Here is a 12,500-nt window from a genome sequence, read left to right as displayed (position 1 = left end):
GGATCTCATACAAAACAGTTCTTCCACGCAAAGTATTTGAATGCTTTATACCTGACAGTTGAACGGAGTGAGCTCTGCCTGAAAGAGCAATGTAGAAATGAATTAGCATAAGAGGCTCGTCTTTGATTTGGTGATCAAAAGAGTCGACCATGCGATAATCATTTGTACCTTCTTTCTTGATCCCGATTCTTTTGACCGTCCTGAATGGTTGGTGCCATTTCAAGCCTGAAATACGCCCAGACGTAGCTGCAATCTTTCCGAATTTCAAGCTACATCTTCATGACCTTCATCCATCTTGACACCTTTGCACATGCGGATCCAAAATGGCCGCATCTTTGTTGGAACGGGTAAGACTGGTGCATAGGCTAGTTCCAGTGTCCCGAACCTCTCGGACAATTAACATTATTCAAAAGAGATATGATATTGCCCGAACAGGAAAAATCGTTGAAAAAATCATATGCGCTTTGCCAGACTATTTCAAAATTAAAATGGGCATTTTTTACTTTATCGCGGAGTTCGTTCAAAGTTCACTGTTCAATCGAGTTAGTTTGCCTTAAGAACTGAAATTTTAATGAGAATTTACTTTCATCAATCTCTTGGTTTCGTATATGATTTAATTACTGTTTCTATGTTAACAGTTTTGCTTTTTACATTTGTTATTTCCTGTTAGAAATTAGAATTCCCATTACAAATTGCTTTTTTTTGTCTGTCTAAAATTTTTACGGAGTAAATACTGTATCTAGTAGCAACCATCTTGGATATCACTGAATTATTTGAGGAGAAGGACAAAAAAGGCCGCTAAATTAGACACTGACGTGAAATGAACTTCTTTGAAATCAAGCTGTGACCAATAAAGCTAGCTACATTTAAAATGTTTGAAACATACTCAGAACGATGGACAAACCATGTCCGTTTCTTTACAGTGTTAGCAGTCTTAAAAGGAGTCAAATAAAACAGTTTTCCAACCTTAATTACTTTTGAAGCAGGACATCAATTATAGTAACGTATTTGTGTAATCTACAAGACAACAAAACAATATTAAAACGGTTAAAAGAGGGATTCGTGGCTGAGACCAAACAATGTCTTATTAAATCAAAGCTGTCTGTTTGTTGGTCCCAGTTTGGTGTTGTTGCAATTTCTGTTGCTTAATGGCGAGACGAAGTTAGTTGGTACACGTTTTTTTAATTTCACCTTTAACGATTGTCTGAGCTGCATCAATTTCTGAAATGGAGAAGTTGTTGAGGTCAATGTTTTTGTTGTCTGCAGTTTTTTGCTGTACAGAAGGTAATTTCAATATTTTTCCTTTTAAATAAATCTCTTGTTGCGGAGGGTGGTGATTGCTCCAGGAAACACTGAATTCTAATCGGGCTTGCAAAATAAAGCATATAAGTAGATAAAAACACCAACGTTAATTAAAACAGGAAAGAAAGACTTTGAATTAAACACTTGAGGCCAAACTTATGGTATACATAAGCATATAATTTATGTTTTTAAGAAAATTAAAAGTATGCGCCAAAGATGCTCAAAGTGTTTGCACGGAAAGAACGTCATTTACGTTTATTTTTTTCTTTTAGGAACTTCCTGGAACCAGTTGAGAGGTCAGTGGCATTTTTCAGTTTTAACTTTATTTGAGAGTGCATTGCCGAATTAAAAGCTTTCAAACAAAAGGGTTGTCAGACGAGACGACGAATGGACCGCGGGGCTAAGTGATCTGGGTCCGATTCTCCGCTTTCAAGTGGCTTTGTCTGCTCTTTTAATACCCACCTAATTGCATTTTTCCAGTTTGGATATTTTCAACACTGTTAATTGTGTTTAACTGGTAATTTCTGCTTTTTCTATATACGACATTTTCTGTAGTTAAGTTCCTCAAGTTCACCCGTTACCCGCTGACCAGTCAACAAGCCATACAACCTGGATCCGGTTGGAAACAGGATTCTTACTGCTCAGGTACAAGTACCCAAGCAATCAGTAGGCAAGCACAGTTACTTGGGCTACCTTTTGTCGTGGCCTTGATCATCCACAGGAACATGCAGCTTTTTGGCGCATTGCAAACTCTTTCATATTCTGAGAGGATTCGAAACTTATGCTTATTCAGTCCACAAACACGTTTAATAAAAACGGGAGAATTCCTTAAAGATATCGCGCACTTCTTTTTGTTCCTGTGACCTTTAATGAGAATTTCCACATCGAGAAAGAGTCTTTTTTTCATCTTCACTGCTAGAATGTAAGAAAATTCCTAAGTGCTCTCGCCCACATCTTTTGGGGTTGCTTCCTCTAACCGCATGCATTTGCCCTCACCATGTCAATAGGCTTTACAGTCATCTGTTATTAGAGAGCTTTAGATTCTAGGACGAGGACGAGAACGAATACGAGATTTGACTGCCCTTTTTTAGCGAAAATACTGATATATACCGGTCGATTAATCTTACTCTTTATTAGCATTATAGGTCGCTCAGTTATTCTTATTGCTAGTAACTGAGACTTTTTGCTGATCGAAAAATGCCAAAACTACTACCGTGTTGCAAACCTTGTACTAAAATGACGACGGTATCACGTTTTTCCCGCCAAAATGAGGCTGGTTTGCGCGTGCTCACTGTTGTTCGATGAGAAAATCTCGTACTCGTAGTCGTTCTCGTCCTAGAATCAAAAGCTCTCTATTTACTGTACTCAAGATAAAATTAAGGGGGAAGAGAGGCCATCTCCCATACATGCTCTTTTCCATAGGTAATATGTCTCAAGTTATTTTTAGAGCGACTCCCACCTTCTCCCACGCTGTACAGATCCCGAGGGGATTAGGCAACAGCCAATCATATGGCTGGAATGTAATCTCTGAGCGTGGAATATCCACACAGAATACTCACATTGGGGTTAACGTTATTGAGGGCAGGGATATTTTTAGCTTCGAACATCGATTTAAAAACGTTTGGCCGTTCGTACTGCGGCCTAGAATTTAACATTGTCAGTGGATGATCTGTCTACGCCTTATAGAAAAAGCAGATGATCCTGTCTTTGTTACCAGTGCGTATTTTAATCTAGATATCTTTGTGTTAACGCAGGAAAAGCAAACTTCTTTTTCGGAAATCGGTTCTCCCGAATAGACGACAATGCTACAAAGCTGATCTTTGACTGTGATGGGAGCTTGGCGGGAATTCAGGCAACGGTAAGAAAACACTTCAGCGATCAATTTTAATCTTAACAAGTTTTACGTCCCGATCAGTTTGACAGGAAGGTTCTCGGTCCTATTTGTTCAACTCGTACTGTGGCTCTAAAAGGTCCATTTCGTTCTGCGTGATTCGTTGGGTCCCTTTCGTTCCATAGATCCTAAAGAGATAACTCTTCAAATTTTTAACACTTAAATCATTCAAAGGGACGTGAAACAATCTTTTCTATCACCGTCCTTTCTGTCTCAGATTAAACGAAGTGTTAATTATCCAACCAGCTACAATGAGCCACCATGGCTTCCTACTGATGACGGATGGATGGCTGTTACTGCCTACTTCAGAGACCCAGAGGAAATCTGCAATTGTAGACCGAAATGCAAACAGCGGATCCAGATGAAACCACCAATTGGAGACCGGCTGTGGATTCAGATGGCTGACTTCCGGTTTAGCAAAAGGGTTATGGTAATACCGCTGAACAAAGATCAGATGACGGACACACCCTGGGTAGAGGGGACTTGCATAAAAGCGATGGGTACAAGTCTGTTGATGCTAGTAACTGTTTTCATGAAATCTTTACGTCGTAATGCTAGGGTAATTGTAACAAAAGATTTATAATAGGTAAAAGCGAGCAGTTCAGAAGGTGTCTAAAAGACGATAAAATAAATAGAGATGTTTCGTTTATTTTTTTACAAAACGCGCACAAGCTAATGCTAGAACAATGAAGTTTGTAAATTCGTAAGAGAGAAAAACTCACGGTGACAAAAAAAAAAAAAAAAAATAGTCAAACACCAAGCAGATCGTCGTGGTCAAAATTCCGAAAGCTTCGAATGCGTTATTAACGAAATTAGCTGCAGACCTTTGAAGCTTCGTTCATATACCCAGTGGCTAGGCTCTGGGGAATTCTGTTTTTCAAAGATAACAGTTTGTAAGCTGGCAAGAAAGTAAAGTAAACAAAACATCACAGATATGAAGTTGAAAATAAGAATACAGAGTCAAATAGGGATAAACGAAAAGCGTTGCATTTCCACAATCTAATGATCAAAATAATCTTATTGATGGTTCAGGTCTTCACTATCACTTCAACATCTCGATTGATTTTGATTGTAACAAGGCCTTACCATTTTTCCTGCTGTTCAGTCCGGAATCCAAGTCCTTGATTGGTTTTGGCTGGGGAGGTCCTTTTGAAGTCCTCAGCGATGAATGGGAGAAGCCACACCCTTCTATTTTTCAGGTAAGTACAACAAACCCCATTCGATATCTTATGGGAGCTTAAAGTCTGGTGCACTTGCATAACACAAACTGATGTTAACAGATGTAAAAGAAATTTCAAATGCAGCAACGAATACGTGGAGAACGCAAACGCGGGAAATGTAATTTACGCAAACGATCACTGCAGTACGTAGAAGTAGTGTTTTAAGATGATGGACGACGCTTGCGTCATTTCGGGTTCAACTTCAACCGAAGAAGCATCGAAAGAGTTCTTACGCTTGTCAACTGCAACCGAAAACGTTTCGCAAACCAAGAGACTCCATTTGAGTCGGTGCTTTCGTCTGCCTTTCGAACGGCAGTTCAATCTCGATCCGAGAGCTCTTCTCTTTTGCGCATGACTAAGGAAGAGAGGAGCTCTGAGGAACCCTGAAACAAACTGTCTTCTCAGCTTTTAGAATCTCTGTACGGTGGCCAATTTACATTGTCAACTCCGTTGATAAAACCAAATTTTTGCGTCTTCTCATTGGTTTTTGTGAAGAACAATGAAAAGCGTCTCTGATTGGTGCATTCATGTTAGCACGAGGAGTGAGCAGGTGCCGTATGTTCTCCTACATAGAGTTTCCCAGAGCCTCGGGACACGAGGCTCTGGTGACGAGAATGACGGCAGTTCAGATGAATATTTCCTTCAGCTTTCATCAGCATCCCGTGGTTCAAGCAGGCTAAGTAACGAAAATATCAACGACAAATAACGAGACAAAAATCTCCATCTTTGATTTTAGAAAAGGCGCTTTCCACGCTCTTCTTGTGCGTTTTACAAATTACTTGTTTCTTTATAGTTATCCACCAAAAAATTATAACTAATTTCAAGCACATTTCACACCTGTTTCATTCTCGAGTACCTGGTCCACTCTTGTTGTTCACTGAAAGAGTTGAAAAAGTCGCAAAAGGATAACACTGAAGCCAACTGAAATTATGCGGAGACGCTTCTCTTTGTTCTCGCTCAGGCTCATTGCGGCTGCGCGGAGGATGGGGGCTGAGAAGCCAGGAGGGCTCCTGGGATCAAACGGTCCGGTCCGCCGTACATAAGCAATAGGGAACTACCACATTTCAGTTTGTTTTTCTTTTCTTATTTAAATGTTGTATTCCCAGCGGGATAGAAATAACAATAGCTCTAATTAGCATGAGACAAGCAAAACCTAAAGGATTCTGGTACTTGTAGTCAAATGGCGTCATCATGCAAATGTCCTATCATTTGAAGAGAATGTTCTCACCGCGAGAAGGCCAAGAAGAAAGAAAAAATCATTCAAATGATATTTTTTTCAATTTTCGCAGAGATCAATGAAGCCCGAGTCTACTCCTGCCTGTCTCAAGAACTTCAAAAACGTTTCAGTTCAGCACATTTATTTTGTGGATCCGCTTAAAATTGTGTGCCCCTGAGTCGATCATGAGTAAGAAATTACTAATGGCTAAAGAAATTGTTCACTTTGGGGTTCCTTAGTTAAGCATATTGGACACACTGTTGCAGGGTATTAAAGTCTTGAATCAATTCATTTGTTGTGTTGTGAAATATTTCGGCTGACAACTCTGATCATCAACTCCGGGGTGCAGGGATGGCGCAGTGGTGAGAGCACTCGCCGCCCACCAATGTGGCCTGCTTTCAATTTCCAGACTCAGCGTCATATGTGGGTTGAGTTTCCCTACTCTGCACCGAGAGGTCAAAAACCAACATTTGATTTGCGTTGATTTGTTGATTTCAGGTTACAGTGTCCCCAATTAGCGCCGCAGCGCTAGAACTACTAGAGTTCTTTCCTTTTAGCTACCCCTAGGGTTTAGCGGATTGTCCTCGCAACACGACGGAAAAAAAGAAAAGGAACTTTATTGAAGTGTCTAGTCGTTCTAGTGTTGGAGCACTACTTGCATGGGGACATTGTAAACTGAAACTAACAATTAACGCAAATCAAGTCAAATATTGGTTTTTGAGGAGAGGGGGAAAACTTCCCTGTGCAGAGTGGAGAACCAACAAACTCAACCCGCATTAACCTGTGTACATCCGCCTTCTCCCCTGGAAAAAATTGGGGAGAAAGCGCTTTCGTCATGACATCAACAAAACAACCAATCAGAAGGTTGGAACACGATTAGCGTCACCATTACATTGTTATTATTATTATTATTATTAGCGTCGCCGATTTTTTCCAGGGGAGGAGGTGGATGTACACAAATGACGCCGAGTCTGGGAATCGAACTCGGGCCCCAATTGCTTTAAAGGCCGGATAACTTTATCCGGTGGATAAAACCTGTTTTTCACTAGCGACATAAGCATAAGACAGCAATAAAAGCAAGGTGACACACGCTAACACCAACCCGGTGTGGCCATGTTTGGCATGTGAAGCTGCCACTTAAAGGGGTGCTAAACACACCCGCCTGGTATGTTAGCTACGCCATGCTGATGAGGCCCAAAAGGCCGAAACAGCTGTCCATGGCTGCTAACTGACCAGGTGAAATGGTTGTGCGCATGCGTGATGTGTTGGCCACACCGGGTTGGTGTTAGCGTGTGTCACCTTGCTTTTATTGCTATAAGCATAAGCACAAGCAACATACGCAGGCGCATTAATTTGTTAATTAGTGTCTATTGTTCTAACAAAAGGCTCTAATGAACAACAAGCTAGTGAGTCTGCGTATGCTTCTTGTGCTTGTAATTGCGTCGCTGGTGAGAACCAAGCTTAACTCACTATCCAGAGTATTAAATAGACTTCACGTTAAGCGTTGAGCAAGGTCTTCTTACACACCTTTTAACTCAGAGGATGTGCTTAGAGTTAGCATAATCAACATTTACGAGGGCAAATACTGAAATCTTTGCAGAGATTGAAACTAACAGAATGGCTTATCCACCGGATAAAGTTATCCGGACTTTGAACAACTGAGGCCAGTAGTCCAAAAATTATGCATAAAATAATGTCTTTTTTGTGCACTTAACAGCCACTCAGATTAGCGCACGTTTCTCCGGAAATGACATGAGTCGAGTAACTAAGCAAATGTTTCAGGTAGTTCCCAGTCTCAATCTACAAATGTGCAAAATCGTTTTTAGACATCTCTTTTTAATCAAGTTTGATGGACTAGTTTCAATATCCAAGACATTAACAGCAATTTCAACAGGCAGTCAGTTGCTCATATCCGCCGCATTATTATTTCATTTTGGTTTTATGTATCTCCCTCGCATCGCACTGTCAGCGCTAGTGGGATATGTTACGAACTCGCATTTAACCTTCTCCCGTATGACCTGATAGCTCAGTTGTAAAAAGCGAAGTGCCGCGCGGTCATGGGTTTGAGTATCGATGAAGCGTTTTCTGCGCAAATTGCTAAAGTTGCTTCTGTCATTATCAGCGATTACTGAGAAAGCGCTTAGAAAACCCTCGTCAGGGCGCTTTTCTTGGCTTTGGAGGTGGGACCAAAGCCGGGAAAAAGCGCCCGGGGGACGAGGCTGCGCTTAGAAGTAGAGCTCGTCCAGGCCAAATGAAGGATTATGCGGCTCGTCAAATCATCTGGAGTGCCACTTTTACGCTTCGCCTTACTTCGCCTTTGAAACGCAAGTCCCTTTTAGAACTCCAGTCAATACACTAATTCTTAATATGCAAGTAAAACCGTGATGGATATTTGAGACGAGCGGAAGTTTACTAAAACGAACGACCCACCAAACTATCTAAACAATGAATCATTAGACACAACTAAATATATAACAGAATACAATGGACGCAAACCATATACACAATAAAGAATATAAAAATTTCCTTTCATGATATTTTGTGGACCAAATAAAATAACCAGGAGCCCATCACTTGGAGCGTGCAACTTAACTATACTTGTGCAACGGCGTTTTCACAAGTAAGGTTATTTTTAGATTGAATTCCCCGCTAATGAGACTCCCACAGGAGCCCGGTGACCAATTTCAAGAAATTAAGCTGACGTCATAGGGTCACCGAACCGTAACTGACTTTGTTTTTCGACCTAATTCGCGGGAAGGGCTAGTCTAAAAATAAACCTACTTGTGAAAACGCCGTTTCACAGACGCTGTATGGAAGTTGCACGCTCCAGGATGGGCTCCTGAATTAACAGATCACCCAGTTTTTTTTGCGCATGCGCACTTGATTTTAACAAGTAAAAGCCAATCAAGACGGCAAGTTTTACCAGTGACAAAATATTTTGCAAGGCGCTATAAAGACAATGACAGAGAATTTCGGGCAAAAATTGTGTTACATAAAAGGTAAGACACTCATCTATTTGGATTCCTTAGTTATCTACTATTTTCAAATTGCAGCCCTGTTTTATAAAATTCAGTTGTTAACACATAAATCGATTTTAACTTATTTGTCTTTAAACTGCATTTCTTGGCATAAATATACTTCAGATTTCTTAGAAGAGAAATCACATAGCTTTTTCCATGATTGAAATATATTTATTTCTGTTTGGGTGAATAGCATTTTTTTGTCGGCTCTTTATTAAATGTTTCTTCAAAAATCATCAAAGTGGGTAACTCGTTGAAAACATCAACAGGTTCTTACCTGTTCATGAAAGGTGGTAGATATTTTTTAATTCTCCCGCTATACAACGATATTTAATTAGCATTTTTTCTTGCTACTTTCAAGCTTAAGATGTTTTTTGTCAAGAATTTTATTGGTGATTGACTTATCTGTCAGGGTATTAAAGTCCTTAGCGATTAAATTCAATTAAATGTCTTTTAAGGAAGACAATTAGCGACCTTAAGATCGGAGGACGACGAAGACTACGATTACGACAACGAGTACTCACGAGTACGGAACGAGTACGAGTCCGTTCTTAGCACGCGCACTTCGAAAAATGCCGGCTTCTGCCGGCTCCAAACCTTATGCGCATGCTCAGTACGGAAGACTTGTACTCGTAGTCGTCCCCTATTCGTCCTCCGATTCATAGGTCCCTAATTTACTATTGTTTTGAGGGAAAGGAGAATTTGAAAATGAACAGTAAGTTACAATGTAATTCTTGGTTCATTACAGTTACTACTTCGCCGATTTCCTTCACTTCTCTCAAACATTTTAAATCCAGGAAAAACGATGTAGTTCAGGTTAAGTGACAATATGTCCCGATGGGAACTGGGAACGATAAATAAGCTGGCAAGAAGAAAGAGCATATGCGCCATTGCTGGATTGATACTGGCAATGATTGCGCTTGATCGTTTCATCCAATCACCTTCTCTGGACGAAATCAGAGCCATTGAATTCATGAAACAGTGGTGCCGAATTAGGAGATTACGCGTAGACTGGGAACAAATGCTAAAACCATGCAAAGGACATCTGGCATGGGAAGGTAAACTTCGCGAAAGGGAGCATGAATTCCGCACAGACCCGGACGGAAGCTACATATCGCTGTGGGATATTCGTCCTTGTGGTGAATTTAGCAGATTGAGCATAAGAACTGTAACTAAAACTGGAAATGAAAAGAAAATCGGCGGTGACTCTTGGCGAGTTCAGCTAAAGGGCCCGGCCTCTGTTGCCGGGACTGTTTTTGATCATATGAATGGGACCTATGAAGTTGTGTTCCTGATCACCGAGCCTGGGGACTATCAAGTGGAAGCGACATTAGATCATTCACTTTGTGATGGTTTCACCGATCCTCCACCAAACTGGTTTGTTATCGGTAAGTTTCTCAGTTTTTCGGCTTTGCAGACTCGTGACTTCCTCTTTTTTTACTCAAATAATAAAAACTAGAAACAGTAACCCCTTTTTTATTATTTAACGTTATTTACATTTCTTTTCACAAATCATTAGCTTATATTGGGATACGTGAAAGTTCGACTCCATGGTTTCTATCTTAAGTATGCGAACTTGAAAGAAATTCTTCCTCAAAACCTAATGCGCATGTTCACAACTGAAACTCGGTCCCACGGCATCCTTAACTTGCATAAAATTTGTCTCATTCAAGGGAATGCCCAGGGTAAAAACCAAGAAGAAGGAGTCCTAGGACCAGCTAACCGTGGCCTTGAGAGGACATATATATTGAAACCTCTGCGGTATGGAAACCCGATCTGGATAAGCATTCGTCCAGTCCCTCTCGGCGAGGAACCGCTGTATAAAGGTAAGACAAGATTTGACTTGGGCCCAGAACTTGAATGAAAGGAATCGAAGTCCATGCTTATATTTAATTAAAACTAATGATATATAAGTACATGTTATTAGAGAGATTTAATATCGCATAAACTCTGTTTTTTTAGGCCCCGGCCATAAGTATCTGGATATTTTTTAAATCCGCAACTTCAAAAATGTTCACGTATTCAAAAATCGAATTACTATTTGCCCATCCACACTTATTCGGATTCGTTCTAGTATCCAGGACTCCTCTGTCGGTATTGTCAACAGAGCATGCACCATCAGACGTGCGAGTTGGCGACAAGAGAAGCGTTATCTGTTGGTCAGGATAAGTGCGGCAGTTTATCCTTACTTGATTAGCAGCACGTGGGGACACTTTTTGACATTAATTGTCTGTAATCCGAGACACAAATGATGTTGAAGTTCGGGAAAAGAGCAAGGAGACACTTCGTGACGCATATTGAAAAATTCGCGTGCATCTAATTACTCGAATTTATGGGTACATCTGGAGACGGCAAAAAGGAAACGGGAAACTGCAGGTTTGCTGCTTGTTACAATAGCATGAAAATCTTTGTTTCTATCTCTCTCTCTTTTGAGAAGTTTATAGATATCTGTGGCCAGAATTAGCTTAAGTCACAAAATCGTTACTGGGGCTTTGTTCGGGAACAAGGTTGCTAAAATCAAACAAGTTTCTTTTGTTTTTAGGAGAACGCAAATTTCAAACTGACGTTAAACTGTTTGCCGTAAACGTGAAGCCAAGTCTCTCTTATTAATTATTCACTTAATCATTGCGGCGACCCAGTTTCAAATACCAGGTCAATTCGCCACCTTGCGCAATATGATTTAATGAGGTTCGATCCACACAAATGTTCCTTCAAAAAGGCTTGGTCTGACATTTCCAGAAATTTTGAAAAATTGGCCAGGAATAAGACCCCTCTCGCTTTAGTTCTCTTTTCGTTTATAGCTTTGTAATATGACATGCAGTAAATTATCTCTCGATCTGGATACGATGAACACAGGAAGATGCAGCCTAGGAAATAGATCAATACAAGTTAAACAGAATACAAACTGTTAATGTAAAAACAGATAACCCAGGGTAAGATAATCTTAACAAGTATCCTTCTGTTTTTTTTAGTTGTGCAGTCAGTGGGCTCACGTTTTGACTTGTCCTGTGGAATAAAATGCAATTTTCTTTGGGATGGTTTTGGTAACTGGGTCAGCGGTAACCAGGGGAGCCTGAGGTGGAAGCCCTTCATCACAGCGGACGGTAATAGGCCATTTCCGAGTTCACGTCTGCCTCCTCTTCAAAGCGAGTCCAAGTGCGAAGTTTTTGTTATGGTAAATATTTCTAATTTACATATTAATGAAAACTAATTTTCGTAACAAAAACTTCGCACTTAGACTCGCTTTGAAGAGGAGGCAGACATGAACTCGGAAATGGCCTATTAAGTATAGATTGTTATGCTCGATGCCACAAAATCCAGTGAGATTCTCTTGTCTGTGGTTGAAAAAAATAACAATAATAATAATAGGAGACTCTCTTGACGATTGCCGGATTAATGTCGCCACCGCCGGCATTTAAATTTTTAATTTAATTTGAGTTTTATCATTATCATTATTATTATTATTTAATTTTACCAGAACATGTAAGATTCAAGTTTGTATGAAAGAGTGCTCAATAAAGTTTGTTATTATTATTATTATCATTATTATTATTATTATTTTCTTTTTTTGAAGTTTTGAAACAGAGAAATACTTAATTGCTTGTAAATTTATAGTTCTTACCTTTTGGAGATATTTTAATGTTTGTAAATATTTTTATCATGGAAATAAAGTGTGCAGTTATCATCATCATCGTCATAATAATAATAATAATAATAATAAAATTAAGTTTGCTTTCTTTAGATTTCTAATTTTTAGCAGTGATTATTTTAAGACAATCTTTAATACTACTTGCAGTTTTCCGCAATCAGTCAAGTACTAGAGGCCCATTCGCGATCGTACACAACCTATA

General features: G+C 39.8%; 3 protein-coding genes across 5 annotated transcripts in view; 2 read left to right on the top strand and 1 right to left on the bottom strand.

The window, feature by feature from the left end:
• The window catches only part of LOC138027648 (RNA polymerase II-associated factor 1 homolog), a 12,085-nt gene extending 11,737 nt beyond the window's left edge, over nucleotides 1–348 (bottom strand). The window contains exons 1-2 of the mRNA XM_068875207.1: nucleotides 169–348; nucleotides 52–78 (exon numbers count right to left, since the gene is read on the bottom strand). Coding sequence (XP_068731308.1) covers nucleotides 52–78; nucleotides 169–218 — 77 coding nt within the window. The 5' untranslated portion in view covers nucleotides 219–348. The remainder of the gene's footprint in view (nucleotides 1–51; nucleotides 79–168) is intronic.
• A 735-nt stretch (nucleotides 349–1,083) lies between these two features.
• Nucleotides 1,084–5,920, top strand: LOC138026375 (uncharacterized). The gene is made up of 7 exons (XM_068873708.1): nucleotides 1,084–1,284; nucleotides 1,575–1,598; nucleotides 1,858–1,947; nucleotides 3,057–3,160; nucleotides 3,411–3,693; nucleotides 4,226–4,392; nucleotides 5,703–5,920. Exons 1-7 carry the CDS (start codon nucleotides 1,227–1,229, stop codon nucleotides 5,805–5,807), a joined length of 831 nt encoding a protein of 276 aa, XP_068729809.1. The 5' UTR covers nucleotides 1,084–1,226; the 3' UTR covers nucleotides 5,808–5,920.
• Nucleotides 5,921–8,395: 2,475 nt separating this feature from the next.
• LOC138026374 (uncharacterized) overlaps nucleotides 8,396–12,500 on the top strand; it is an 8,237-nt gene continuing 4,132 nt past the window's right edge. The window contains exons 1-4 of one of the 3 annotated variants that reach the window (XM_068873707.1): nucleotides 8,396–8,628; nucleotides 9,398–10,037; nucleotides 10,323–10,475; nucleotides 11,622–11,753. In XM_068873707.1, the coding sequence (XP_068729808.1) occupies nucleotides 9,479–10,037; nucleotides 10,323–10,475; nucleotides 11,622–11,753 (844 nt within the window). In that variant the 5' untranslated portion in view covers nucleotides 8,396–8,628; nucleotides 9,398–9,478. The remainder of the gene's footprint in view (nucleotides 8,629–9,397; nucleotides 10,038–10,322; nucleotides 10,476–11,621; nucleotides 11,754–12,500) is intronic. The other 2 variants (XM_068873706.1, XM_068873704.1) reach the window with 2 other exon arrangements.

The sequence above is a fragment of the Montipora capricornis genome, chromosome 12, assembly GCF_036669925.1.
Source record: "Montipora capricornis isolate CH-2021 chromosome 12, ASM3666992v2, whole genome shotgun sequence".
NCBI classification, from domain to species: Eukaryota; Metazoa; Cnidaria; class Anthozoa; order Scleractinia; family Acroporidae; genus Montipora; species Montipora capricornis.
Note: the sequence above shows the minus strand (reverse complement) of the source record. Positions and strands in the feature narration are given on the sequence as shown.